Source organism: Hypomesus transpacificus, chromosome 14 (genome assembly GCF_021917145.1).
Source record: "Hypomesus transpacificus isolate Combined female chromosome 14, fHypTra1, whole genome shotgun sequence".
In the NCBI taxonomy this organism is placed as follows: domain Eukaryota; kingdom Metazoa; phylum Chordata; class Actinopteri; order Osmeriformes; family Osmeridae; genus Hypomesus; species Hypomesus transpacificus.
This window is the reverse complement of record NC_061073.1, coordinates 4,807,566-4,831,894: the sequence shown is the minus strand read 5'-3', so window position 1 is coordinate 4,831,894 and position 24,329 is coordinate 4,807,566. Positions and strand designations below refer to the sequence as shown.

Sequence of the window (24,329 nt, the reverse complement as noted above, 5' to 3'; positions counted from 1 at the left end):
CACTTTCTAACTTCCCATCCACTCTGTCTCGACATGGCGTAGGGATTTTGAGGGTCGGAGGGCTGATATTGTAGTGTAAAAGGTTAAAAGTGTATGATATAAACGGCTCAAGTTTTTGTTTTGGTGAATTTGGAAACTTCCATCGTGGGAATTGTAAAGTTGTTTCAAAGGTTGGGTGAGTGTGTTTTTGGTGCAGTGATTTATATCCGGGCGGAATATTGTAGTAGCCTATTGCCCGCTGTGATTCAAGTACAGCATAATAGTAATGCTATTGGTTCGGCTTCAATGTAGGCTATGTAGTCTACCAACTCTTATTAATACTTGTTAGTTTCATTAACAATAAAGAACTTCCTTTGTGAGAGGATATTTATCACTTTCTATTAACTAATGTTGATCTTCAAGCTACTTCAAGCCCATGAATGTTAGCCTTCCAATTTGTTTTACGTTTTCACTTAAAAGTCGCTGTGAATACAGTATGCGTTTATGTATTCCTCCAACACCATGCAGTGTAATATTGGACATCTTATGTAGCCGACTTTTAACCGTCTCTGTTTGCTGTTTTTTTCCCTCCCGTTCTAGTTAACGTTACTTGGCTTGTTCTACTAATCGAGTCTGGATAAAAATGTGCAGTATTAGCTACAGACTTAATGGCATTTACAGTTATGTCACAGTAACACCTTTTGGGGAAATTGACTTTATGACTTTGTCTCTTGTTTATAGGACTGCTTTTGTCCTTTGTCCCAAAAATACCAAATAAGCTGTACTCGTATGAGGGGGAATGAGCATTGAGGGGGAATGAGCATTTAAAGGTTATAAATACACATTCCTTCAAATTATCAAATGTTACCACTATGTTAATGCGTAGTAACAAAAGCTCCGGATATAACATGCCTAAATGGCTTACCTATGTAGTCTAGCGAGGGACTGGAAATGCTACATTTCCCTCAAGGCTGGAATGTTCCTACAAACCGAAAAGTTCATCGATAAATGACAGCTTCTCACAAGTTCGGATGTAGTAAGTCACAGTAGACTATGTAGGCTACCAGCAGAAAAGTTTTGCTAAAAACTGCGGAAGGGAATAGGCTATATTAGTTGTAGATTGATAAACTGTTGATTTGGGATGGATTCAAAAAATCTTTCATTCTGCATGTGTCATGATATTGGTAACCTTTGATTCATTGGCTTCTGTTTTATTACATTTTATATAGGCCTACACAACTTCTGTCCAAGCCTCCCAAACGCTGCATTTTGACAGATTACCAAGCTATGTATAGACAGGGGGAAGGCCCCTGAATCTGCTTGTCCGACACTCCTAGATGTTCATAGGCATATTAAAAGAAATGTGTTTCCCCCGCTCTCACCCGGGTCACAAATAGCTGGGGTTGCTTTCCAAGCAGCGCTACCTCAGGGTGGTGGATGCCTGACTCCCTCCGCTGCCTGCTGAGCGGCGTCTGCATAGCGCCAGCCTGACGTAGGGCTCCCTAAACGGCTCAACACTGGGTGGACTTTACAGGTGAAACATGTTTGGCACCACAAATATTATGTATCACCATGGCCTATACCACTGACGCTATGTAGGCTGGATTACCCACAGGACTGAGAGGTCAAAATTATCAATGTCTTTTTAATGTTTTTATATTTTGTCTGTGTATTTTTTCTAATGGACTGTTGAGTCTGACAATTAAGTTGAACTGAACTGAATTGGTGATACTTTGGTTTACCAGTGGACAGAGAATGGATCTAGTGGCTATCCACTCTGAACAAACACCTCAATGTATGAGGCAGTTCCACCCAACATTATGGATGCTGAAGTATTTTCAGAGGGAAAACGTCTGCGGATGGTGGGGCCTAGCACGGAAACAACAGCATTCCTGATTCGTTCTGTCTCCTTACCTGAAAGAGCACCATCATGCTGAAACGGTTTCAGTGCTGTGGGAAAGATACATCAAGCACACCCAAGTACAGTATTTGAAATGACCGGGTCTGGTAGTCAAAGGGCATCTCCGAATGTCATGTCATCATTCAGCTTCTCGGTTTAAGATTTGAGTTCAGTTCAACATCTCCTGGATAAACAACACAGTCCGCTGTACGTATGCAGACAGAGGAAGACATGCAGATCTTCACCAGGGTTGTAAATTCCTCCCAGAGTTCAACTGCCAGCTCCCAGCACCACTCAGCCCAGCCTTCCACTCCTCAGAGCCAGCTTCTACTTGCATGGCTGCACGTGGCCCTCAGGGCCCAGTTTTTCTCCCTGCGTGTGCCAGGATGGAGGTATCAGTCAGAGAGAGACCGGGAGGCACTGGGCCAGGACATGCTCTGCACCCTCTCGTTGCTGTGCCGTGACGGAGGATGGGCTGCCATGCTCTTTGGAGCCTGAAGGGCCCTAAGGTGATGCCCTCTGAAAGGCCATTAGTGACAGAATCTCCTCTTCATTGGTCTCCTCTTCTCGGCTCTCCCCCCCCCCCCCCCCCCCCCCCCCCACCCCCCCCCGCCCCCCCCCCCTCTTTTCTCTGATAAGATCAGCTATGAATGCAGTAAAGTGGTGGGGATAAAGCAAACTGGCTGTGGCTTACTCTTTTGTATGCGGCCTGTTGTAAAATCCTGCCAACACATACAATAGTCTCCAGTGTAAGTCTCTTCGGCTGTGATAAGGGGTGGTTACAGAAGACACGGACGCTTTGTGTGAGGACAAGAGAGATTATTTGCGACCTCTTGTTTTGTTGAGGGCCTAACTAATAAGTTGATGAGACCCCAAACAGGACATGGGAGGGGGGGGGGGGGGGGGGGGGGTGACATACAGATGCTGTGAAATAGCCTGAGTGATTTCACTGCCTTGTAAAGTCGAAGGGAACCTTGCCGCAGGGCAGGAACCCCGTGGCAGCCATTTTCCATGGAAGGATTGTTAGACAGGTGAGTCACCCCAGGCGGAACAGGAGGCTGTCCTGCAGTTCAGGCCTGGGCGGATCTCCCCCGTAGTTTAGGTGTGCTTGTTCTGTATCTCGGTCCAGCGCTGGGAGCACAGCCCCATGACACGACAAAGGCCTGGGTGGTAATGCGACGTTCAGATAGTTCAAAGTGCTCCACTTGAGAGTGGGGAGGTGACAAGTGGGTGACGGTGGGAGAAGCTGAACATCTGGTGCTGGCCTGGTCTGTTGACACTGTTTGCTAAGGGCCGGGTGTGAGGCATAACCTTATATGTCTTGACTACAAGCTGTGCTGAGCAGGGGGGGGGGTTGGAAAATAGGCCTGGTGCTAGCAGTTTGAGCTGGAGATCTTCATGGTGCACTGTCAACAAGCTGCCGACTGATGAAGAAAGTGTTTTGTCCGTCTTTTCATAAACGGAGTGACTAAGTTGAGTTCTGGATTTTAATAAGTATTTATCAATCTGCAGATTGGGAGTGAAAACCAGACCTCTGACAATAAATGACAACACAACACCAGGTTTAGGTCTCAATCATGTCTCTCTCGGCTCTGAAGGCCGGAGGACCATCTTTTATAGGGCACAAGAATGTAAACATAGATAGTGACAGTCAGGCATACAGACACAATGTACTCTTATTAATAGCAAGCTAACATGAGAACATACTAACTAGTATCCAATGACTAGTTCTATTGATTAGTGAATAATGTAGGCACACATGAAATCCCAATTACCTCCACACTACCCATACAGAAGACATTTTCTGAGCGTACACATCAGTCTGATAACCTATAAATGGTAAACGGTCATTCTGAACACCATTCCTTTGCTAATTGCCATTATGACTATCAAGACCCAGTAATGCAGGTTTCCATTTTTGGTGATAAGGTTTTTTTGCTGTATGAATGACAAAATATCCCATTCTGAAAATTTCTGGGACTAGACATTAAGAAGAGATGCGACGAAACAACTTTAGACATGCTAACCATGCACATTTTAATTGGCAGCTACATAACAAAAGTAACATGAAGGACTTGAATCTAAATAAATAAGGTGAGCTGAGCAAGTCTCATTACTGCTGCTCGCTCCAGTGTGCAGACAGCGTTCTGCAGGTCTGGACCACAGGGTGAACTAAAGGAGGGACTGGTCACAGCATGATGTCGCTTCTTCCAACCTCTCATCTCACTGTGAGCAGAGATGGCCTGACGTGTTAATGTCTGTTTCTTTTCCAAATAAAGGGCAGATTTGACCTCAGGAATGCTCAAATGACACAGTAGGAGGTGGGTGGATGGCTTTCCAGAAAGATGTGAGACCTGCCCCAGAAGTGTGTGTGTGTGTGTTTGTGTTCGCTTTGGTTTTAAAGAGCAGGTTTAGCTGAATAGGAATGTTGTGTTTTTCGGGGGGGGGGGGGGGGGGGGGGGGGGGGGCCTCTGGGGCCCCTAAAAATGGCTCCTCACTCGTCCCCAAACAAGAGAGACTGGTGTCCCTGATGACAGCAAACTCTTTGTGCCAGTAACCATGGTTAAATGGCTTAATTGAAATTCTAAATATGTCCAGCAACTCAGGCCTGCAGCCCCAGTAGGAAACACACAGGCCCTGAAAGGATCCTGAGATCGTAAGATCCATTTGAGATGGGATTCCGCCTATAGGGAGGAAGGGAGTAGCAATAATGTATTTTTACAATAAAACAACAGTGACATTGAAGCTACTGTGTCTGAAAACATGCTGACCTACTGTATATGAGCTTGTTGGATATCCCATTCCATAACTATGGGCATTAATATGGATTTCATCAAGCACAAACAGGAAATTTTGAAGAACAGAATAGTCTAGAAAGACATTTTATGCTTTAGCTTTAATATTCATAAGGGTTTTAGCCCAAAACCATGAAAAAATCCCCCACTGTTAATTAGCTTGATAATGCCCTCATGTACAAAGTGAGGTCCAAACAGAAACGCTTTGTCGAGTTTGGTGTGGAAAAAACTGGCCTTCGCAGATCCCTGAATGAATTACAGTCTAAACACATTTTGGATCATTTTTAGATCTAATCACACAACATCATTGCCCAACCTCCCATATGCTCTTCTGGGGGAATGGAAGCAAATCCTGCATCAATATTCCAACATTTATCACCTCTTGTTTAAAGGGCTATTTTCTGTTTGAAGGCTCCAGCGGGCGTTGCTATGAGATTCGCGGCACACAAGGGCTAATTCCTCATTGGATGGTTTACAAAATGACAGGCGTAACACAGGTTCAGCTCTTACAGCTGAACCTGTAGAAAGCCTAGCTGCTGCTATGGGGTTTAGTGGCTTCAGTCTGCGGTTCCAGAGTTTATTTTGGGCTGGGAGGAGAATCCAAATGCTACGGGCAATTCTGTTTTTCCCCTGACAGAGAGGGATTGCATGTCTCCACTGCAAACACTCCAGGATATCCAAGACCGATGCCATGTTGGTTTCATCAGCTGAACTATATTGACTCTCTGTCCTCGCCAGTCAGGCAGGAACTTAACAGTTCTCCAACCTGCTAGTTATACACATGGTATCTGGGCTTGTTTCTCTGTCCTCGTGTTCTACTTAACATCAACGCTGCAAAGCTTGCGGCCAGGAAACCGTCTGACCATGTGATCTAGTCTGCGGTGAGGTACCCCCAGAGATACTGTATTGTAGTTGGGGACCCTAAGCATGACTTGGTGGAGGAGTTCATCGGTGAACAACAAGTCTCCAACTGAAAGCTTCTGGTCTCCTCTTCCTGCAGGGTTCAGAGCGAGCAAGGAAGATGATGTCAGATGCCAGTGACATGTTGGCAGCAGCTCTGGAGCAGATGGATGGGATTATAGCAGGTAAGAAGGTTTAACCTCCTCTGGTCTAGCCTGGCCTGGTCTAGCCTGGACTGGTTTAGCCTGGCCTGGTCTAGCCTGGCCTGGTCTAGTCTGTTTTGGTCTAACCTGGCCTGATTTGGTCTAGCCTGTCTGGTCTGGTTAAGTCTGGTCTTGTCTAGCGTTACACTACATACCATTTACATTGCTATGTAATGTTACATACATGTCTATTCTGGTCAGGTCTAGCCTGAACTGGTCTGAGCTGGTCTGGTCAAAACCAATTCCTCTCAGGACAAACAAAGTACCCCAGCTCTCTTGTCGATGCGGATGGAAAGAATGTTGTCAGGAACTCTGTCAGAACTGGATCAGAAATGTTGATGTACTGATATGTTACGTATGCCTCTACAGCATATTCACCAGGACTGTGCTCCAACTCAGCCCCTGCAGCAGAACAGTTACTAATGCACACAGCGTGTGTCTGTGTGTGTGTGTGTGCGTGCGTGTGTGTGGACAGTGCAGAGCCGTAATCCTATTCTTTTGCTTTGGTTAATTATAGAACTGACATTTCAGTTAACCGTCAGATCACATGATGTGTCTCTCCCAGTAGCGTCGGCCAGTGTTCTGCCCTCATCCAGGCTCCTGGGCCTCTGGCTGTGTGGAGCTCTCTCTGCTTTGTCAAGTCTCCAGAATTCCTCTCTTGTTTGGTGTGTCAAGTCCTCTAATGGCTCAGTGATGTAACGCTGTCCACTCGGCTGTGTTGAGCAGTGCCAGAAGCTAGTAGTGGTAGGATTGGCTAAACAGAACCAGCAGTTCCATAAGAAACAAACTACAAATACCCAACGCGCTGATTTGTATCTGCATTCCTCTATCCTCACTGATCTCTCTTGGACTGTGTGTTTTGGTTGTTGTCTTGGCTTTGTCTGGTCTCTCTGTGGTCTTGTTCATCTCGTCTCTCTGCACCTCTCCCCCCCCCCCCTGCCAGGCTCCAAGGCTCTGGACTACTCCAACGGGCTGTTTGACTGCCAGTCCCCCACCTCTCCCTTCCTGGGCAGTCTGCGGGCCCTCCACCTGCTGGAGGACCTGCGGGGGGTGCTGGACGTGATGGACACAGAGGAGAGGGAGGGGCTACGCTGCCAGATACCTGACGCCACGGCTGACAGCCTGGCCGAGTGGCTGCAGGGGCACCTGGTGAGGCGTGTGCACACACAGGGATACACACACACACACAAGGACGCACACACACAGGCACACACAGTGACACACACACACATAGGGACACACACACAAGGACACACACACATAGGGACACACACACAAGGACACACAAACATAAGGACACACACATAGGAAAACATGTCGAAGTGTGCAAAAAACACACAACTTCTCTGCTCTTAGCTTTGCCCCCTCAGGACCTGACAACAATGTCTTCTGTCAGAGCATCTGTGATTGACCCTCTCTGTCAACACTGGAGGTATTTGAATGCTTCCTGTTTGCAGCAGAAAGACAGACAGAGACTCTTTCAAGTCAAACATCTTGTCATCAGGTGCGTGTGAGCAGCAGAGCTCTGGTTGGTTGGCGTGTTTAGTGGTGTGCGCCAGTGGAGATACTGAGAATGTTCCGGAAACTGTCTGAGTGAAAACAGACATTGGTGGTTAAGCTGCTTCATTCATTCTCTGGGATGTGAAGTGTCTTTAGTAACTTTCCCTTCGAAGAAGCCCTGTCTAAGTAGTGCCGTCTGAGCAAGCGGCCAGTCTTGGGTTAGCAGAGCAAAGTGTTGCTGTGTAGCTGTCCCTGGGAAGGAGAGATAAGGCCCAGGTGTTGTCACAGCGCGCTCGGGGAACCAGTCTGCTGTCTGGGGAACTGCTGTGTGGGACTGGGCCAGATGCCAGGGAAATGCCAGAGAATACATGTAATACTCTAACAGTGTGTGTGTGTGTGTGTGTGTGTGTGTGTACATGCTCCAGCCAAAGCTTTTCCCTCTGCCTTTTAAGATAGGGTTGGGGTGCATAAGGGCAAACGCCAAATGGACAACTTAAGCAGTATCCGTAAAGCCATTATCCACACATTTTTTACATTCTGAAACGGTTTTCTTCCCACATCAATCTCAAACCAGCTCCAACACAAGAACATCAAGGGGCCCACGCTCCAACACTGACTTCCCTCTGAAACTATTCCTCCCCCCCCCCCCTCCCCCCAAAAAGCAAAGAATCCCCCTCTCTTTCTGTCTAACCTCTGGCACCACTCTCTGTTTCCGCAGTCCAATGGGCACATGTCCATGGGGCAAGACACCTACCAGGTACGCCTGTCCAGGCTGGAGAGTGACAAGGAGTCCCTGGTCCTCCAGGTACCTTCCCTTCAGCACACGTTACTATGATACTGTTGAGTACTGTTGAGTACCACGTAGCACTATTGAACACTTCTCACTAGGGTTAAGAGTATTGGGTAGAAATGCTGAATACTGCTTGCCATGGTTAGAGTATGGTTGAGTTCTACTTCCTGGGGCAATGGTATTGGGTAGTATTGTTGAGTACTGTGTGGAGGCGAAGCGGCCTGCCCTGGTACGACGCTGTGGTGACTGTGTGCAGGTGAGCGTGCTGACAGACCAGGTGGAGGCGCAGGGAGAGAAGATCAGGGACCTGGACATGTGCTTAGACGAAAACCGGGAGAAACTCAACGCTACGGAGGAGATGCTCCAGCAGGTGGGTTTGTTTGGGGGGGGCGGGGGCGGCATCCACACCTGTCAAATCACGTAGGTCCACTTGATTTGGCTTGACCGCCTCAATGGACGCAATGGGTCAGTCACGTCAATCGTATCGAAGTGCAAAACAAACGCGCCTCAAATACTTCCCTGTATGATTTGCAGGTATGTTGATATTAGGGACTTCCTGTGCAGACTTGCACAAACAGCAGTTCACCTTCACCCTGTCCATGTCTTCTGGGAATGACCTTCTCTCTTGTTTCAGGAGCTCCTGTGCAGGTCAACGCTGGAGAACCAGAAGATGGATCTCATAGCCGAGGTGTCCAACCTCAAGATGAAGCTGAACTCCTTGCAGAAGGATAGGCTGGACATTGATGACCGGTTCAGGGACAGTGAGGTAATGGGAGTCATCCAAGCCTCGGGAATTCACTTGTTTTTCTGTCCGGCTCTGTATGTCTTTCTTGCTATGAGTCTCTCTCTATCTTTCCTCCTCTCTCTCTTTCTCCCTCCACCTCAACATCCCTCTCTCTCACACACATAAGAAGACAAACAGGGGTCTATGCAGTCACACACCTGTGTGGGGGAGGGACGGCATGTGTCCTCATGTGTGCTTGCAGCTGTGTTTATGGTTAAGAACAGCGGAAGGCTACGTTGCAAGGGAATGGCAACCTGCGATGGAGAGGGCCGAGAGACTACCAGACTGTAGCAGTGCCTTGTTTCAAGAACATTCCCTGTTCTTGAAACGGTTAATTCATGGTTAATAGTGGGAATGAAGAACAGGGAACAGGGAATGAAGAGATATGTTCTTGTTTACTGGGGGGGGGGGGGGGGGGGTGGAGTCGGGGGGGGGGGGGGGGGGGGTTCTGGCTCTGGATGAACTGTGTACGGCTCTTGGACGTCTCTCAAGCACGTCATGCTGTTGTTGTAGCGGCACAGCCAGTCCGCTGGAACACTGGGCTTCTGTCCATGATTCACATTGCCCCACCCTCCAGGAAGTGGTCCTCTCCTGTCTTCTACACTCCACAGCTGTTTGGGAACAGTAGTTCTCTCCCAGGACAGTGGTCCTCTTTAAACCAGAGCCCTCTTATTAATCTCGATGTGAATCCAATGTTTATGGTGTTTCGACACGAGAAAGGAATTCAGCCATAGCTTGGAGAAAAAAATTACTGTAGTGTTTATGCAACTCTGCAATGAGGGACTCAGGGGCCAGGCTAGCACTGAAACAAACATACTATAAATCTCACTCACTTGTACCCAAAACATGTTCTCACTCTGCCCTTGGCAGCCTCTCTCCTCTCCCACCAAATGCAGTCTGGGTAATGCAGTCTTTCTGACTCCTCCCAGGACCTGGTCCTGGAGATCAACGAGCTGAGGTACCGAGTGACAGAGATGGAGAACGAAAGACTACAGTATGAGAAAAAGCTCCGATCTACAAAGGTGAGTTGTCCTGGTGACAGTGTCGAAAGGAATGCCTGAGCATCCATGTTTGACAGAGTATAATAACTCAAGTATTCTGCCTGAGCATCCATGTTTGACAGAGTATAATAACTCTAGTATTCTTCATCCATGTTTGACAGAGTATAATAACTCAAGTATTCTGCCTGAGCATCCATGTTTGACAGAGTATAATAACTCTAGTATTCTTCATCCATGTTTGACAGAGTATAATAACTCTAGTATTCTTCATCCATGTTTGACAGAGTATAATAACTCAAGTATTCTTCTTCTTTACCTTGTGACACTGAGCTGTTGTCTCCTTCTGTGACTTCTGATGTTCTTTGGTGTCCGTCCTTCGCCCTTTGTGGTTTGTCTTTCTCTTACGGTGTCTCTCTTCTTTCTTTCTTCCTGGGCTCCCCCCTGCTTTCTTGGCTTGCTTCTCGACGATAGTCGCTCATGGCCAAACTTTCTAGCTTGAAAATCAAGGTGGGCCAGTTACAGTATGAGAAGCAGAGGAAGGAGAGCCAGCTCCAGGCACTGAAGGTCGGCTTCTCTCAGCCTCTCTGCTCGCTCATCCCACTTTGCTTCTCCTTCACATCCCAGTTTTTGTTTGTGTTTACAGCGGGAATGATTGTAACTGGTGTATTTGTGTGTGTGTGTGTGTGTGTGTGTGTGTGTGTGTTTCTGCACACTTATCTGAATAGAGATGAAAGTCAAAATTAATTGAACCGACATAAGATGGTTCAAATGGCAAAACATATAAATAAATCAGACTTATCAGCATGCTCAAATAACTGTAACAACGTCCGTTTCAAAAAACAAAAATAGCTAAATCACTCCCTTCCCAATATGGTGAAAGGTACAAATTAAATGTACCCAGAAATGCCACTTCCTGTATGCTACGTCCACAAGGCACCAGATTAAGCATATCGCATATTTGACCAAACCACAGTCATGTGTTCATCATGGACTCTCATGGACTCTCTGGCCTCGTTTGGCAGGACTCGAGTTTGTTTTCTTTTATTCATTCCCTCCCCTCTTTGTCTCCACTAACATACTTTCTCCCTGTCCTTCCCCTGGTGTTTGTTTTGGGAGGCCCTGGTGCCCTGCACCCTCCTGTTCCTGCAGCCTGCTTCATGCAGACTTCCTGTTAGAATGCTGTTGACTCATCAACTGCACTACCAACACACACCAGTGCTGACCTCCATCTGCCTCTGTCCATCACTTTCTCTCTCTCTCTCTCTCTCTCTCTCTCTCTCTCTCTCTCTCTCTCTCTCTCTCTCTCTCTCTCTCTCTCTCTCTCTCTGCCTCTCTCTCTCGCTCTCTCTGCCTCTCTATTTCTATCTCTCTCTCTCTCTGCCTCTCTCTCTGCCTCTCTATTTCTCTCTCTCTCTCTCTCTCTCTCTCTCTCTCTCTCTCTCTCTCTATCTCTCTCTCTCGAGCTTGTTTTCCCTCACTTGCTTTTGCTTTCTCTCTTCTGTATAGTTGAAGGTGAGGTGTTTGGGGGAGGGGGTGGGGGTGGTATGGGGGTGGTATGGGGGTAGTGTTGTGTGTAGACTTACACAAGTGTTGAGGGTAGTTTTGGTGTAGTGCTCTGTGTAGTGTCAGGGTGTAGTGTTGGGGGTGGTGTTTAGGAAGTGTCGGGGTTGTGTTGGGGTCATCTTGTGTGTAGTCTCAGTGTAGTGTAGGGTGTGCAGGGTAGTGTTGGGGTCATCTTGAGTGTAGTCTCAGTGTAGTGTAGGGTGTGCAGGGTAGTGTTGGGGTCATCTTGTGTGTAGTCTCAGTGTAGTGTAGGGTGTGCAGGGTAGTGTTGGGGTCATCTTGTGTGTAGTCTCAGTGTAGTGTAGGGTGTGCAGGGTAGTGTTGGGGTCATCTTGTGTGTAGTCTCAGTGTAGTGTAGGGTGTGCAGGGTAGTGTGTTGTGGGGTGGTTGTGTCTGACTGGTGTCCCATGTTGGCAGGAGGAGCTGGGTGTGCTGAGGAGACAGCTGGAGGAGCGAGACGGAGAGCTGAGGAGGGGCCAGGATCAGACGGGCTTCAGACCCCCTGGAGGTCTGGGCGGCACAGAGAGAGGTGAGACCCCATGACCTGCTGGGCCCAGCTCCCCTCGCCGTCTCTGCGTCTTGATGCTTCTTAAAACCAGGCACACATACTGCATATCTGCATCAGTCAATACACTCAACTTTATATTGAACAAGAATGAATTCTAGTGTCATCGACTGATGTGTGTGTAAAATGATGTTGTACCTTATGTACCCTGCAATGATGAGTCTAGAGCATCCTACATTGACCATGTTCAGAAACTGCAGACAGTTTTTGTTGTCGTAACTGTGTATCCTGTTCAGTCTCCCACCCAGACGAAACTCTTAAACAGAGGCTGAAAGAGAAACGTAAGGAGTGTTGGATGTGTGTGTGTAAGCCGCTCGCCTCTCCCCTGGCCCCTCCCTGTCTGCATGCGAGGGCATGACCTGTTCCAAACCCTGCTTGTTCCTGAACCCCCCCAACACTCCTCCCTCCCCAGACCCCCAGCGTGTTCATCCTAACGCTGCCTGGTGGTACACGCTTCACCTCCCTTTCACTTTCGGCTCCAGTATCCTTGTTCACCCGTGGCACAGTAAGCAGGGTTCGTATGCAGCGTATTGAAACTGCGATAGGTAACATCAAAAAAGACACTCGAAGGTGAGAAACAGCGATTTAGAGCTTTAATCCAGCTCGAGTTTGATTGACACTGGTTTGACAAAAACTAGACAAGGAGGAAGGCGAGCTTCACCGAAGGCGATCGGCTGGCAGTATGTTTATAGCGGACAAAACCTTTCTTTTTTTACAGAACAGTACTACCTCTAAACTATGTTTGATTTGACACTCACTTGTCCCTTCAGGGGGCTGAAACATTTATTTGTTGCTGTGGTTGAGCCAAATCAAGCGCACCTATGTGACAGTATTTGAGTATTGGAAGCCCGAGGTCAGGTGTGTCCTCCTGTGACAGGCCAGGCTGTGAGAGCTGCAGTGTCACCCCTGAGGGAAGATGGATGGGTTTGTCTCACCTCACCTCCCTGCTGCCCCCTGCCTGTTCAGGCTGTGCTCACACACTGCTACCCCCCTCCTCCACCCCAGTCTCCCTCCTCTCCCTCTCCTCTTCCGATACATCCATCACCCCCCCCTCCAACCTTCCTCCTCGCTAATCTGTGTCATGGTCCATCCTTCTCTTCATCACCTTGTCTCGCGTCTTGACGTTGTCGCTGTAAATACGCACGCACCCCCTTGTCACCTCAGTCACGTCAAGGATCATACTCGCACTAAGCCAAAGGTCATAGACTGCCTTAAACTATAGACAAGTCTGTTAAAGCCCTTAAAGCAGTTACCCCCCCCCATCCCACCCAGTAGCTGTGTGACATCAGGTTACCAGTCAGCCTTCTGACCTGGCCCCCCCAGCCCCTCTCCCCCTGGCCCCCCCAGCCCCTCTCCCCCTGGCCCCCCCCAGCCCCTCTCCCCCTGCCCCCCCAGCCCCTCTCCCCCTGGCCCCCCCCAGCCCCTCTCCCCCTGCCCCCCCCAGCCCCTCTCCCCCTGCCTCCCCCAGCCCCTCTCCCCCTGCCCCCCCAGCCCCTCTCCCCCTGGCCCCCCCAGCCCCCCTCCCCCTGGCCCCCCCAGCCCCTCTCCCCCTGGCCCCCCCAGCCCCTCTCCCCCTGGCCCCCCCAGCCCCCCTCCCCCTGGCCCCCCCAGCCCCCCTCCCCCTGGCCCCCCCCAGCCCCTCTTCCCCTGCCCCCCCAGCCCCTCTCCCCCTGGCCCCCCCCAGCCCCTCTCCCCCTGCCCCCCCAGCCCCTCTCCCCCTGCCCCCCCCAGCCCCTCTCCCCCTGGCCCCCCCCAGCCCCTCTCCCCCTGCCCCCCCAGCCCCCCCAGCCCCTCTCCACCCAGCCCCCCTGGCCCCCCCAGCCCCCCTGCCCCCCCCCCAGCCCCTCTCCCCCTGCCCCCCCAGCCCCCCTGGCCCCCCCAGCCCCCCTCCCCCTGGCCCCCCCAGCCCCTCTCCCCCTGCCCCCCCAGCCCCCCTGGCCCCCCCAGCCCCCCTCCCCCTGGCCCCCCTGACGTGCGTGTCCTCCTCAGATGTGGAGGTGCAGAGGATGAAGAAGGCCGTCGAGTCCCTGATGGGGGCCAACGAAGAGAAGGTAAGAGGAGGACACTCCGGCGCTCCTCGGGGTCGTCCCGTCGGGTTTCCACGACGACTCCGTCGAGCTTTCCCCTTCCTCACCCCGCCTCCTTCTTCGCCGCGTGTCCTTGCAGGATCGGAAGATCGAGGAGCTGAGGCAGTCTCTCCTGAGATACAACAAGGTTCAGGACATGGTCATGTCCCTGCAGGCCAAGAAAGGTCTGGAGCTTTTCAAGGGGTGACGAGGTTGTGTCGGTTTCGAAAAAAAAACCCCCGTCGAAGGTGCTCGCTAAAACATCTGTTCCGTTTCCAGAGAGAGACGGAGAGAACGAGGAGGCTCTCGACAACGGCTCCATCTCTATGGCGATGGCCCGCGCGGTTGCCATGGAGCTGGAGCAGCGGGAGGGGCTGGCGGGTGAGGAGGAAGTGATCGGAACGAGCCCAGATGAGGTAGGGTCCCCACGCACACACTCTGACATGATGTCACAAACACTTAGACTTGCATGCTCGAGATAGCTCCGCCCCCAGGGGCCTGTCATCCAGTCCCTGAAGTAGCCAGTTGTAAAACACATCCCACGCACGGCCTTAACACACTCTGGTAGGGTAGTGTTAATATCACAGTCAAATTACTGTGATAACATTCAGTGTCAGTTTGTGAATTAGCGATTGGTGAATTGGCGTCCATATCAATTAGGATTATCACTGGTGTTACTTTCCTCTCAACTCGATTCTGATTCTCAATACTCGATGCACGATACATGATAGATGACTAGAGTTCTGTGTTCTGTGTCGATGTTGACTTGTGTTTTTGCCTCCCCTTGACCTCCTGTTCCATGCACAGCTGGAGATCCGCCTGACAGTGACTGAAGACCCCTCGCCCAGCCCTCCAGCCAGGCCAGCCTCTGACCCAGACCGGGGGCCAGACCGGGGGCCAGACCCGGACCCAGCAGGGCCCGACAGGTGAGCAGCACCTCACCTTCTAGTCAGCAGGCCCTGGGTTCAGGAGCGCATCTGAACCGTCATCTGAGTGGTCTTGATGGTTTCAGGTCCCCTGACGGCGCCAGGGCGGGTAGCCAGGACAACCTGGATGGCAGGAACAGAGAACAGGTGAGGAGATGTCAAGATGGAGGCTCCAGTGGGGGGGGTTCTCATCGGTCATAAACCGACTCCACCACTAACTCCATACCGTTCTGTCTCAGATTGTGTCATCCCCCTGTCAGAAGCCAGCAGAGGTTGGCCTGTGTACAGGAGTCATCTATCTGAGTGTATAGCACATGCTATTCAAACTGTATTTGAGCTTTCTCACCTTTTCATCTTCCTCTTGTGCTCTCTTGCTTGCCAGAGGCCTGAGACTCTGCTGTTCCTAATAAAGGTTAGCTCTCTCATTGGGTGAGACCTCACTGACTGTTATTCTGTCTGTCTTCCTGTCTGTCTGCCTGACTTCCCGTCTGATTGGCAGCCTGACTGCGTCACACGTCATCCTCAAAAGGGTTTGCCAGCGTGCCTCGCGGCACCCTTTGTATACGAGCTGTATGCAGGTGGTGCTCCGTGTGACCCGTCTCCTCCTCCTCCTCAGAACAAGGCCCGCGAGGAGGTGGCTAAGATTAGCGAGCGGCCCCCCAAGCCCCCCCACTCCACGTCCTCCTCCCCCTCCTCCTCGCCCCGCGCCGCCCCCACAGACGACACAGGCTTCGGGAGCCGCAAGGCCCGCTCCTCCTTCGGCCGGGGCTTCTTCAAGATCCGGGGGGGCAAGAGGACGGCCAGCGCCCCCAACCTGGGTAAAGGAGCGAGGGGGGGGAAGGGGGTAGATCTAGGGGACCGGTAGCGGTCGGGCTGGAGGCTGGCTTGGACTTGAGTGTTGCTTTTTTCTTTTGACGAGGCCTCGGCATGTTTGTTGATGTTTCCATTGTGAAGGTTGGGCTGGCTTCCTATGCTGCCTGTGCTGTGCCCGCATCCTGACAGTCCAAACCCCGTCATTTGCTGCCCACACCAAACAGTGCTAGTCAAGAGAGCCCTGCTTCACCAGGGCTCTGTGCTTTGTGTGTGCTTTATGTGTGCAGTTCTTGTGTGTTAATCTCAGCCCTTTGTTGTCCTCGTCCTGTCTGCTTTGTGCGACTTCGGAAGACCGCAATCGGAGTGCGAGCGCCCCTATGCTAGGTACAGTATGGAGCCATGTCCACTAGGACTAGCTAGGTACAGTATGGAGCCATGTCCACTAGGACTAGCTAGGTACAGTCTGGAGCCATGTCCACTAGGACTAGCTAGGTACAGTCTGGAGCCATGTCCATTAGGACTAGCTAGGTACAGTCTGGAGCCATGTCCACTAGGACTAGCTAGGTACAGTATGGAGCCATGTCCACTAGGACTAGCTAGGCTAAGTAGGATCAGGGGAGATGCAACCAAGCTAACTAGAGACTACTTTGGCTCCTTTTTGCTGTGTAATTACACAGTAACTACAGCAGATGTAATTACACAGTAACTATAGCTGATGTAATTACACAGTAACTACAACAGATGTCTTTTCATACAACCACACCCACGACACCAGCAAATAATTCAGGTCAGATTGCTCAATGTCTGGATGGCTTTAAGCGCCTTGTATGTTTTGTATGTCACTTTGTGCGTCTGCATCTTTCCTGTGTGGTGTGCGTGCGTCATAATTCCTCCTCATTCTGACCAAGCCCCTCTGGCTCAGATTAAGAAACCTTTCTGGGATTTCCTCAATTTATAGGAAAGCTGTTTGTATATTTTTCTAATCTGTAGGATTATTGTAATTTAGTATTATCTTTAGCACAACACACACTGCTACGTGGTCTTTTTGACTTTTCATACAAGTAAAGAAACAGTACTCTCTACTGCATGCAGAGCTCGTATTGTATTCATCATGGACTCGATCATGGCTCCATTTAGGCCTCTGTCTCCTCAGTGTGTCTGGGGTTCCATTTGTAGTCCTGCCCATGGCAGTCAGTGTGTGTGGGAGTTGTAGTCCTGCCCATGGCAGTCAGTGTGTGTGGGAGTTGTAGTCCTGCCCATGGCAGTCAGTGTGTGTGGGAGTTGTAGTCCTGCCCATGGCAGTCAGTGTGTGTGGGAGTTGTAGTCCTACCCATGGCAGTCAGTGTGTGTGTGGGAGTTGTAGTCCTGCCCATGGCAGTCAGTGTGTGTGGGAGTTGTAGTCCCAAGCCTGTCTCTGCCTGCCGGTCTCGTCAGAGGTTAGCTGATGTCACACCCCTGGTTTCTCCAGCTGAGACGGAGCGCGAGGGCACCGAACATCTGGACCTGGCGGGCCTTTCCCAGAGGTCGACCACCAGCGACAGCACCCGCACGCTGCCCACCGCCCCTGAGGGGCAGAAGAAGGCCAGGGGCATTAAGAAGCTGTTTGGGAAGTGAGTGTTGCTACTGGCCCGACGCCTGCTTCCTCAGTGGCCCCCCCGGGCTGTGGTAGATACACTGATTCCATCTGTTGAAGCCTTTTTGAACAACGTGCTTAGTCCGCACCAACATGTTGTTTGCGATTTGCCGTTCCCTTGGGGCGTGGAAAACAGACCTGAGTCATGTAGTTCAGTCGAGGCGCGTCCCGGTCTGAACGTGTCGTTCCCCCTCCAGACTGAGGAGGAGTCAGTCCACGACCTTCAACCTGGACGACAACCTATCGGAGGGCGAGTTCAGGAGGGGCGGAGTCAGAGCCACGGCAGGCCCCAGACTTGGCTGGTCCAGGGATCTGCAGAGAAACAAGTTAGTGTATCTTACTGTGCCTGATATGCCTGAGAAGACTAGTCTTGTCGTACTCATTCAGTGTTTAGAAGAGGATTTCAGTATTTAGGGATCTATAAAAGTAGGTATGCTATTAGTCAGTTGTAACCCCCCCCCCTCCCCTCAGTGAGCTGGACGCTCCGTTTGCACGGTGGTCGAGGGAGCAGGTGTGTGATTGGCTGCAGGAGCAGGGCCTGGGCCTGTACCTGAACATGGCACGCTCCTGGATCTCGTCAGGGCAGACGCTCCTGCAGGCCTCCCAGCAGGACCTGGAGAAGGTGAGGAACACACTCACACACACACACATACACACACACACTCACACACACACACACTCGATGTTTTTGGACCCACTCTATTCTCTCTCTTCTGTGTGTGTGTGTGTGTCTGTGTGTGTGTGTGTCTCTGTCTCTGTGTGTTTGTGTGCGTGTGTCTGTGTGCGTGTCTGTGTGTGTGTGTCTGTGTGTGTGTGTGTGTGTGTGTGTAGGAGCTGGGCATCAGGCACACCCTCCACAGGAAGAAGCTGCAGCTGGCTCTGCAGGCTCTGGGCTCCGAGGAAGAAGATGGCAAGGGCCGACTGGACTACAGCTGGGTGACCCGTCAGTACCACTCACCTCCTGTCTGGTTCCTCTGGGCTCAGACCCCCCCGGCACCAGCTACATTCTCAGTGATCTCCTCTAGTCTATCCAGACAGTAGATGGATGGATACAGTAGATTGATGGATGGATTGATAGTGATCTAGGTCAGTCGTTCCTTCTCTCCTCTCCCAGGGTGGCTGGATGACATTGGCCTGCCTCAGTACAAGACCCAGTTCGACGAGGGCAGGGTGGACGGCCGCGTGCTGCACTACATGACCGTGGTGAGTGACAGAGGGCGGGCCGACCGACCTGTTAGCGGGGCTGCTGCCGCGTTGTTGTCGTTCCTCCTGACTGTGCCCGCCTTGCCTCCAGGACGACCTGCTGTCCCTGAAGGTGGGCAGCGTCCTCCACCACCTGAGCATCAAGAGGGCCATCCAGGTGCTGCGGCTCAACAGCTACCAGCCCAACTGCCTCCGACGCAGGCCTTCCGACGAGGTGGGTGAGGCGGAACACGTCGACGTGTGTACAAATCAAATGTGTGATCTTCTTATCGCGGACTATGCACTGGTTCGACCCCTCAGAATAACATCACGCCGGCCGAAGTCTCCCAGTGGACCAACCACCGGGTGATGGAGTGGCTCAGGTCTGTGGATCTGGCCGAGTACGCCCCCAACCTACGGGGCAGCGGCGTCCACGGTGGGCTGATGGTAAGACCCGGGAGGCGAGAGGCCAGGCGGCCACAACATGGAACTTTCCTGGGGGCATCCATTGCTCTTCCTTAACCCCCCCTTCCCCCCTCAGGTCCTGGAGCCCAGGTTCAACGTGGAGACCATGGCTCTGCTGCTCAACATTCCCCCCAACAAGACGCTGCTGCGTCGACACCTGGCCACGCACTTCGGCCTGCTGGTGGGCACCGAGGCCCAGCAGAGCAAACAGGAGTGTCTGGAGAACCCAGACTACTCCCTGCTCACCGCCACCGCCAAGGTCAAGGTAGGTCACCGGACGGCCGACAGGATCAAGGTGGATCTCCAGGCTGTTGGTGTGGAAGTAAACGGTCATCGTAACATGGTTCACACGGTTATAAAGCTGCGACAGTCCCTCGCAAGGAGCAGTACTGCGTAAATACAAATGACTATGAATCTTGTCTCTGAATCCTCTCTCTCTCTGCTCCCTACCCCCCCCCCCAGCCGAGGAAGCTATCATTTGGTAGCTTTGGGAGGAAGAGGAAGCAGGATGAGAACGAGGAGTACGTGTGTCCGATGGATGTGGAGATGCCCAAGGAGCGCAGCTTCCAGAGGGGCTTCGGGGGGGAGCTCCAGATCTACGAGGACGACTTCGACCGCCTCAATCAGGTGACCGAGCCTCACTTCCTGGACTCCCTCCTACTAACAGGAGTGTCGCAGGGAACACTTCCTTAAGAACAAAACACATTAAGACCGAGGTGAACAAGAGGGATTTCGCTCACGAAGGAAACGGCTCTTCTCCGTTTTTAGCAGCACACATCCCCGTCCACATGATTCAGTCTGTGACCAGCAGGTGGCAGCACCTGCACAGTCAGCTCTGGCTCCTACAGGTGACAGTCACTTTGTGAGGTTGTGCCTGATCAACCTGGTGTCTGGTTTCAGATGGACGACTCGGAGGGCACCGTGAGGCAGATCGGAGCCTTCTCAGAGGGAATCCAAAACCTGACTGTGAGAACACATTTGACGTTTTTTCAACATTGACGTTAATGGTCAAATTGTCTTCCAAGTTCCAACCCCAATTCACTTTTCTTGATTCCACATCCAGTCAGTTGCTGTTGTGACTTTGCGTGTCCTTGTTTCCAGAGCATGCTGAAAGATGATGAGTTCTTCAAAGAGATCTCCAACTCTCCCTGCCTCAGTGTGACTGACGACGACTCCAACGCATGAGGCCTTTGTCATCGTCGTTGTCGTGACAACCTGTGACCCTGTGCAGCCGTGTCCTTCCCCACCAGCAAAGACTCACACACACACTGTTACACACACACACACGTTTACACACACTGTTACACACACATACACACTCACATACTCCTCAAAAACCACCTTGTTTAGCATTACATTGTTCGATGAGCCAAAAAAAAGTTTTTAAAATGTTTCTAGAAAAAGGGCAAAATAGTATTGGAGAGAAAGAGAATTGCCACTGTAGTGTGCCTACCAGCTGGTTACTGGACACATTCATACTGACTGTTCTTATAGGTGCATCTCTCTGTGTGGGGTTCAGAGTTTCAATAGTGTCATCGCTCATAGCTCATCACCCATCAGATGATCACGGAGCATCCAATTTCAACAGAGGAGGAGATTGTGACGAAATCTAATATATCTTCTTTTTATATGCTTCAAGACTTTCAACCCTGTTGGACTGAAAAACAATTTACTCAAATGTCATGTTCTGTGCAGAGTTTCTACAGGTAATAACTTCACTGTCAAGTGAAACCCCTGAATCGCTGCTATGTTTTGTGCATTATAAAGCCTCTATTTTAAGTGCAATGTGTGTATTTTTCCAACATATCTTTCCATACCTTTAACACTCCCAGTAATGTTTGCATGCATTTGCACCAACACATACTGCATAGTAACAAACTATAATAATTCACACAAATCGAGTTGCATCTCATCGCATGCTGTTCAAGTCTTTCTCATTGCCGAAATGGTCATTCATTGTACTCCCGCTCTCCTAACAGAAGATAGCGATTTTAAATGATTAAAGTTAAAGTCAAGTGGACAGTTGCCAGTTAGTGTGGTTCTTTTCAGATTACCATAGTGGCATATGTAGAGATGAAACTATGCCAGAACGTCTCAATGTAAAGATCCTGTTATCTCATGACTGAGCAGAAAAGGGCGTTTTTGTGGTGTGCATTTCTAAAGGCCAATAAAGTAATTTAAATCAGTCTTATTGTTTGTCTTCTAAGTGCTAAAATAATCGAATGTGATTTATTTTTTTTTGTTTCGTTGCAGATTCATAACTGTATAAATGTTTTGGATGACTTTGACAGTCAAGCTCTATGTTTTTGAAGTTGGTTTAACTTAATTTGCAAAACCATTTGTCCTAAAGTGGGTCTACTGTAGGCATACGGTCCGCACATGCGTAGTTAGACTGTTGATTTTGTATTAGGAGGGATTACCTTGAGGTCTTCAAATATAGGAGTGTTTTCGTTTGTATCATTATTCTTTACGGTCTGTAGGCGGAGGAATATCATTCCTCAACACAAAACACAACATGGATCCGCGGTAAGAATAAACTTTTCTCAACCTCATACATAGGCCTATTCTAGTTTACTTTGAATACGGTACAACTTTTAAACAAAACATTCTTTCACTTTCAAGAGTATTTAGCGAACGATTAAAAGTAGCCCTGGACATTTTATGTTTCTAAACTAAAAACGTATTGCAGCATGCCAATGTTCAACTATCCCATTAACAATCTAGCCTACCAAGTCATTGTTTAAGGCTAAATAGGTTCATGCAAATATCAGATAAGATTATCATTCTCATGCTTTCTTCCAAAGGTTTTCCTGTGGATTCCTTGTCTGTCTGTTAGCGGTGGCTGTTTCCCAGGTTAGGGCGTCAAGGTACAAGAAACAATCCTGTAGTTACTTGTTTGGCTCTTCCATATTCACTCACACGGGCCAATACATTTTGTATTCAAAAAATCTGTTGTCGGTGCTTTTCGCTTTACAGTCAAACGGTCAACCATGAGTTGTCGGGTCTGTTTAATGATCTTTGGAGACTGGATCTGAGCCGCTTCACACCAGGGGTCGACTACAACCTCGCTGTTCAAGTAGTTCACTTACTCAATCTCTTAAAGCTAGATTAATAATCACATTACATAGACTGTGGACACAAACCGTATTGTTTTGTGTTGTCCAGGGCAAAGCTGGATTCGTCCCGCAGGGTAGTAACAACGCAAGAGATCGTGCCTCCTCGCCTCTCTTCTCTGACGTCAACGAGGAAAAACTAACGACCACCACCACCTTCTCTCGTGAGTCTACTGTCAAGACATTGACCAACGCAAGAATAAACTATTGATTCTGATTTAGCCTTCCACTAGCAGAATATTGTTTGATAGGCCTTATAATGGTAGTATAACTCTCAGCACTTTGTTCATAGTATTTTTTTCTGTAGACTGCTGAGTGTTATCAATTTATAACCATAATTGCTTGGTGTTGAGATGCAATGTCTTGGAAGCCCGATGGGCTACTCTGAGGTCAAAGCTTGCGGTGTCTGCAGGTTTAATGAAACTCCTGGATAACTATGAGAGGTCCACGGGAGTGGCGGAGAGTGTCACACCAGACGAGGTGACGGAGAACAACCTCTTCCTGGATGCTGTCCTGGAAACGGAGGTTATGAAGGTGTGTGTGTGTGTCCTTGGCTTCTCTCCTCTTCAGTTGCAGGAGCACTGAGCCGCTGAAATCCTGAGGGAGTTTATGATCTTCCTGTCCCGGTTTGTTCAGGACACAATGTTGCGAGAACCACACAGAACAAAGCAGCTCATCTAAAACATCTGCTGTGTTGAGGCGTGCTACTTGGCTAAAGCCTGATTGGGTATGCGGGGAGGATTGTAGAGCGTGTTCGGACAGGCATTCCCTGACAGACTTGCATACCCCCTACTGGTCAATGTTAAAATCGCAGAGAACTCGCAACAAAGTGTGCTTGAGTGTGCTTTTTTATTTTCTTTGTTTTGTTGCAGCGTGCCCACAGGTACCTTGTGAGTAAGGGCATGTCCAACTCAAACTTGGGGCAGTTTAAGACCCAGCTGTATACCATCTGGTTTCGCCTCTACCACAGGGACAGAAAAGGAGGGTAAGCTTGTGCCTTGTGCTCGACTCCCCCAATTCTGTTCCTTAACAGTGGACAACACCACAGTTCCTTTGAAACACAAGAACAGCTTGGGTGTTAAATTTGCACAGAATATGAATACCCAATGCTGCATGGTTGTCTACGGTAAAAAAGAATAATCTAGAACCCGTGTGATATGTTTGTTTCATGTGACAGAGAGGACTCCTGCGGATTTGAGCATGTGTTTGTCGGAGAGACAAAACACGGAAGTGACATCATTGGTTTCCATAACTGGGTCCAGTTCTACCTCCAGGAGAAGAGCAGTAACCTAGACTACAAGGGATACAAAGCCCGGGACGTGGACCTTGTAAGCTGAGAGAACCTTCTGCCTGCAACATAGTTCAATCTGTGTGAAACGTACCGTCTTCACTTTCAGCTAATACCAAACTTGAGAACGTCCACAGATTAGTTTGACCAGATTGTTTGTGTCCTCTTTCTCTGCCCCCGCACCCACAGCCTGATTCAGACGACCACGTTCTGAGCCTGCAGTTCAGCTGGCATGGCCTGCTGAAGCCGGTGGGCAGCACCTTCATCGGGGCCAGCCCCGAGTTTGAAATGGCCCTCTACACCGTCATCTTCCTCATCAACACACAGCGCCACACCTCCGTGGTGGTCAACATCGACCAGTGCCAGCTGGAGCTGGTGGTGGTCCGTCAGGGCCGCTCCCTAGGAACCGCCTACCCCAAACTGCTCAGCAGCAACAGCAGGCATCAATAGATGGACTCCACACAGACCCACCAGCACACACTAAGCACATGCACCCTACTTTAAGGGGCATAATTTTGCTATCTTTTAATAGTGGAATTTTTAGTGAGCTTCAGTAGGAAAGGTTGTAGCTTTTTTTATTATTATTCATAAATGTGTGTGTGTGTGTGTGTGGGGGGGGGGGGGGGGGGGGGATTTGTTTTTAATATGCCTTTACAAACATGACGTTATGCCCTAGCTAATTAACCAGTTTTTATGGAAAGCCTTTACACTTGACTTTGTATCAGTTGAGTTTAATTAAAACATGATCAAAGTATTACAATCGTTCTCAAGCCAATCCTTGTATTATTAACAGAAGTGTTTGTGTTTTTATGACTTGAACCATAAAAGTTTGAGGCCTTTAAAACAGAAAAATAAATAGATCC

The 24,329-nt window shown here is 49.8% G+C and overlaps 2 protein-coding genes across 8 annotated transcripts; both read left to right on the top strand.

Annotated features, from left to right (window-relative positions):
- The first annotated feature begins 22 nt into the window (after positions 1–22).
- On the top strand, positions 23–21,252 carry ppfibp1b (PPFIA binding protein 1b). 7 transcript variants are annotated; one of them, XM_047034423.1, is made up of 28 exons: positions 23–170; positions 5,675–5,759; positions 6,721–6,926; positions 7,996–8,082; positions 8,324–8,437; positions 8,702–8,833; positions 9,781–9,873; positions 10,324–10,416; positions 11,833–11,944; positions 12,217–12,261; positions 13,970–14,031; positions 14,147–14,231; positions 14,326–14,462; positions 14,854–14,972; positions 15,059–15,119; positions 15,355–15,384; positions 15,589–15,790; positions 17,254–17,395; positions 17,616–17,744; positions 17,890–18,040; positions 18,250–18,361; positions 18,533–18,621; positions 18,713–18,835; positions 18,922–19,047; positions 19,142–19,330; positions 19,528–19,692; positions 19,966–20,031; positions 20,167–21,252. In XM_047034423.1, exons 2-28 carry the CDS (start codon positions 5,696–5,698, stop codon positions 20,248–20,250), a joined length of 3,018 nt encoding a protein of 1,005 aa, XP_046890379.1. In that variant the 5' UTR covers positions 23–170; positions 5,675–5,695; the 3' UTR covers positions 20,251–21,252. The 7 variants fall into 7 exon arrangements, with proteins under 7 accessions (XP_046890379.1, XP_046890378.1, XP_046890382.1 ...); XM_047034422.1 differs by having other exon boundaries at positions 23–175; XM_047034426.1 differs by lacking the exon at positions 10,324–10,416 and having other exon boundaries at positions 23–175.
- Positions 21,253–21,448: 196 nt separating this feature from the next.
- On the top strand, positions 21,449–24,220 carry endouc (endonuclease, polyU-specific C). Its single transcript, XM_047034261.1, has 8 exons — positions 21,449–21,591; positions 21,870–21,932; positions 22,042–22,141; positions 22,231–22,342; positions 22,591–22,712; positions 23,051–23,163; positions 23,356–23,506; positions 23,656–24,220. Exons 1-8 carry the CDS (start codon positions 21,581–21,583, stop codon positions 23,914–23,916), a joined length of 933 nt encoding a protein of 310 aa, XP_046890217.1. The 5' UTR covers positions 21,449–21,580; the 3' UTR covers positions 23,917–24,220.
- Positions 24,221–24,329: the final 109 nt, after the last annotated feature.

What these genes read in the sequence shown, in the direction of transcription:
- endouc (XM_047034261.1), top strand. An exon ending in TCCCAGGTTAGGGCGTCAAG is followed by an intron (nt 21,933 to 22,041) that starts GTACAAGAAACA and finishes TTCGCTTTACAG; the next exon opens with TCAAACGGTCAACCATGAGT. An exon ending in ACTACAACCTCGCTGTTCAA is followed by an intron (nt 22,142 to 22,230) that starts GTAGTTCACTTA and finishes TGTGTTGTCCAG; the next exon opens with GGCAAAGCTGGATTCGTCCC.
- ppfibp1b (XM_047034423.1), top strand. Translation starts at nt 5,696, where the DNA reads ATGATGTCAGATGCCAGTGACATGTTGGCAGCAGCTCTGGAGCAGATG. An exon ending in GATGGATGGGATTATAGCAG is followed by an intron (nt 5,760 to 6,720) that starts GTAAGAAGGTTT and finishes CCCCCCTGCCAG; the next exon opens with GCTCCAAGGCTCTGGACTAC. An exon ending in ACCGGTTCAGGGACAGTGAG is followed by an intron (nt 8,834 to 9,780) that starts GTAATGGGAGTC and finishes GACTCCTCCCAG; the next exon opens with GACCTGGTCCTGGAGATCAA.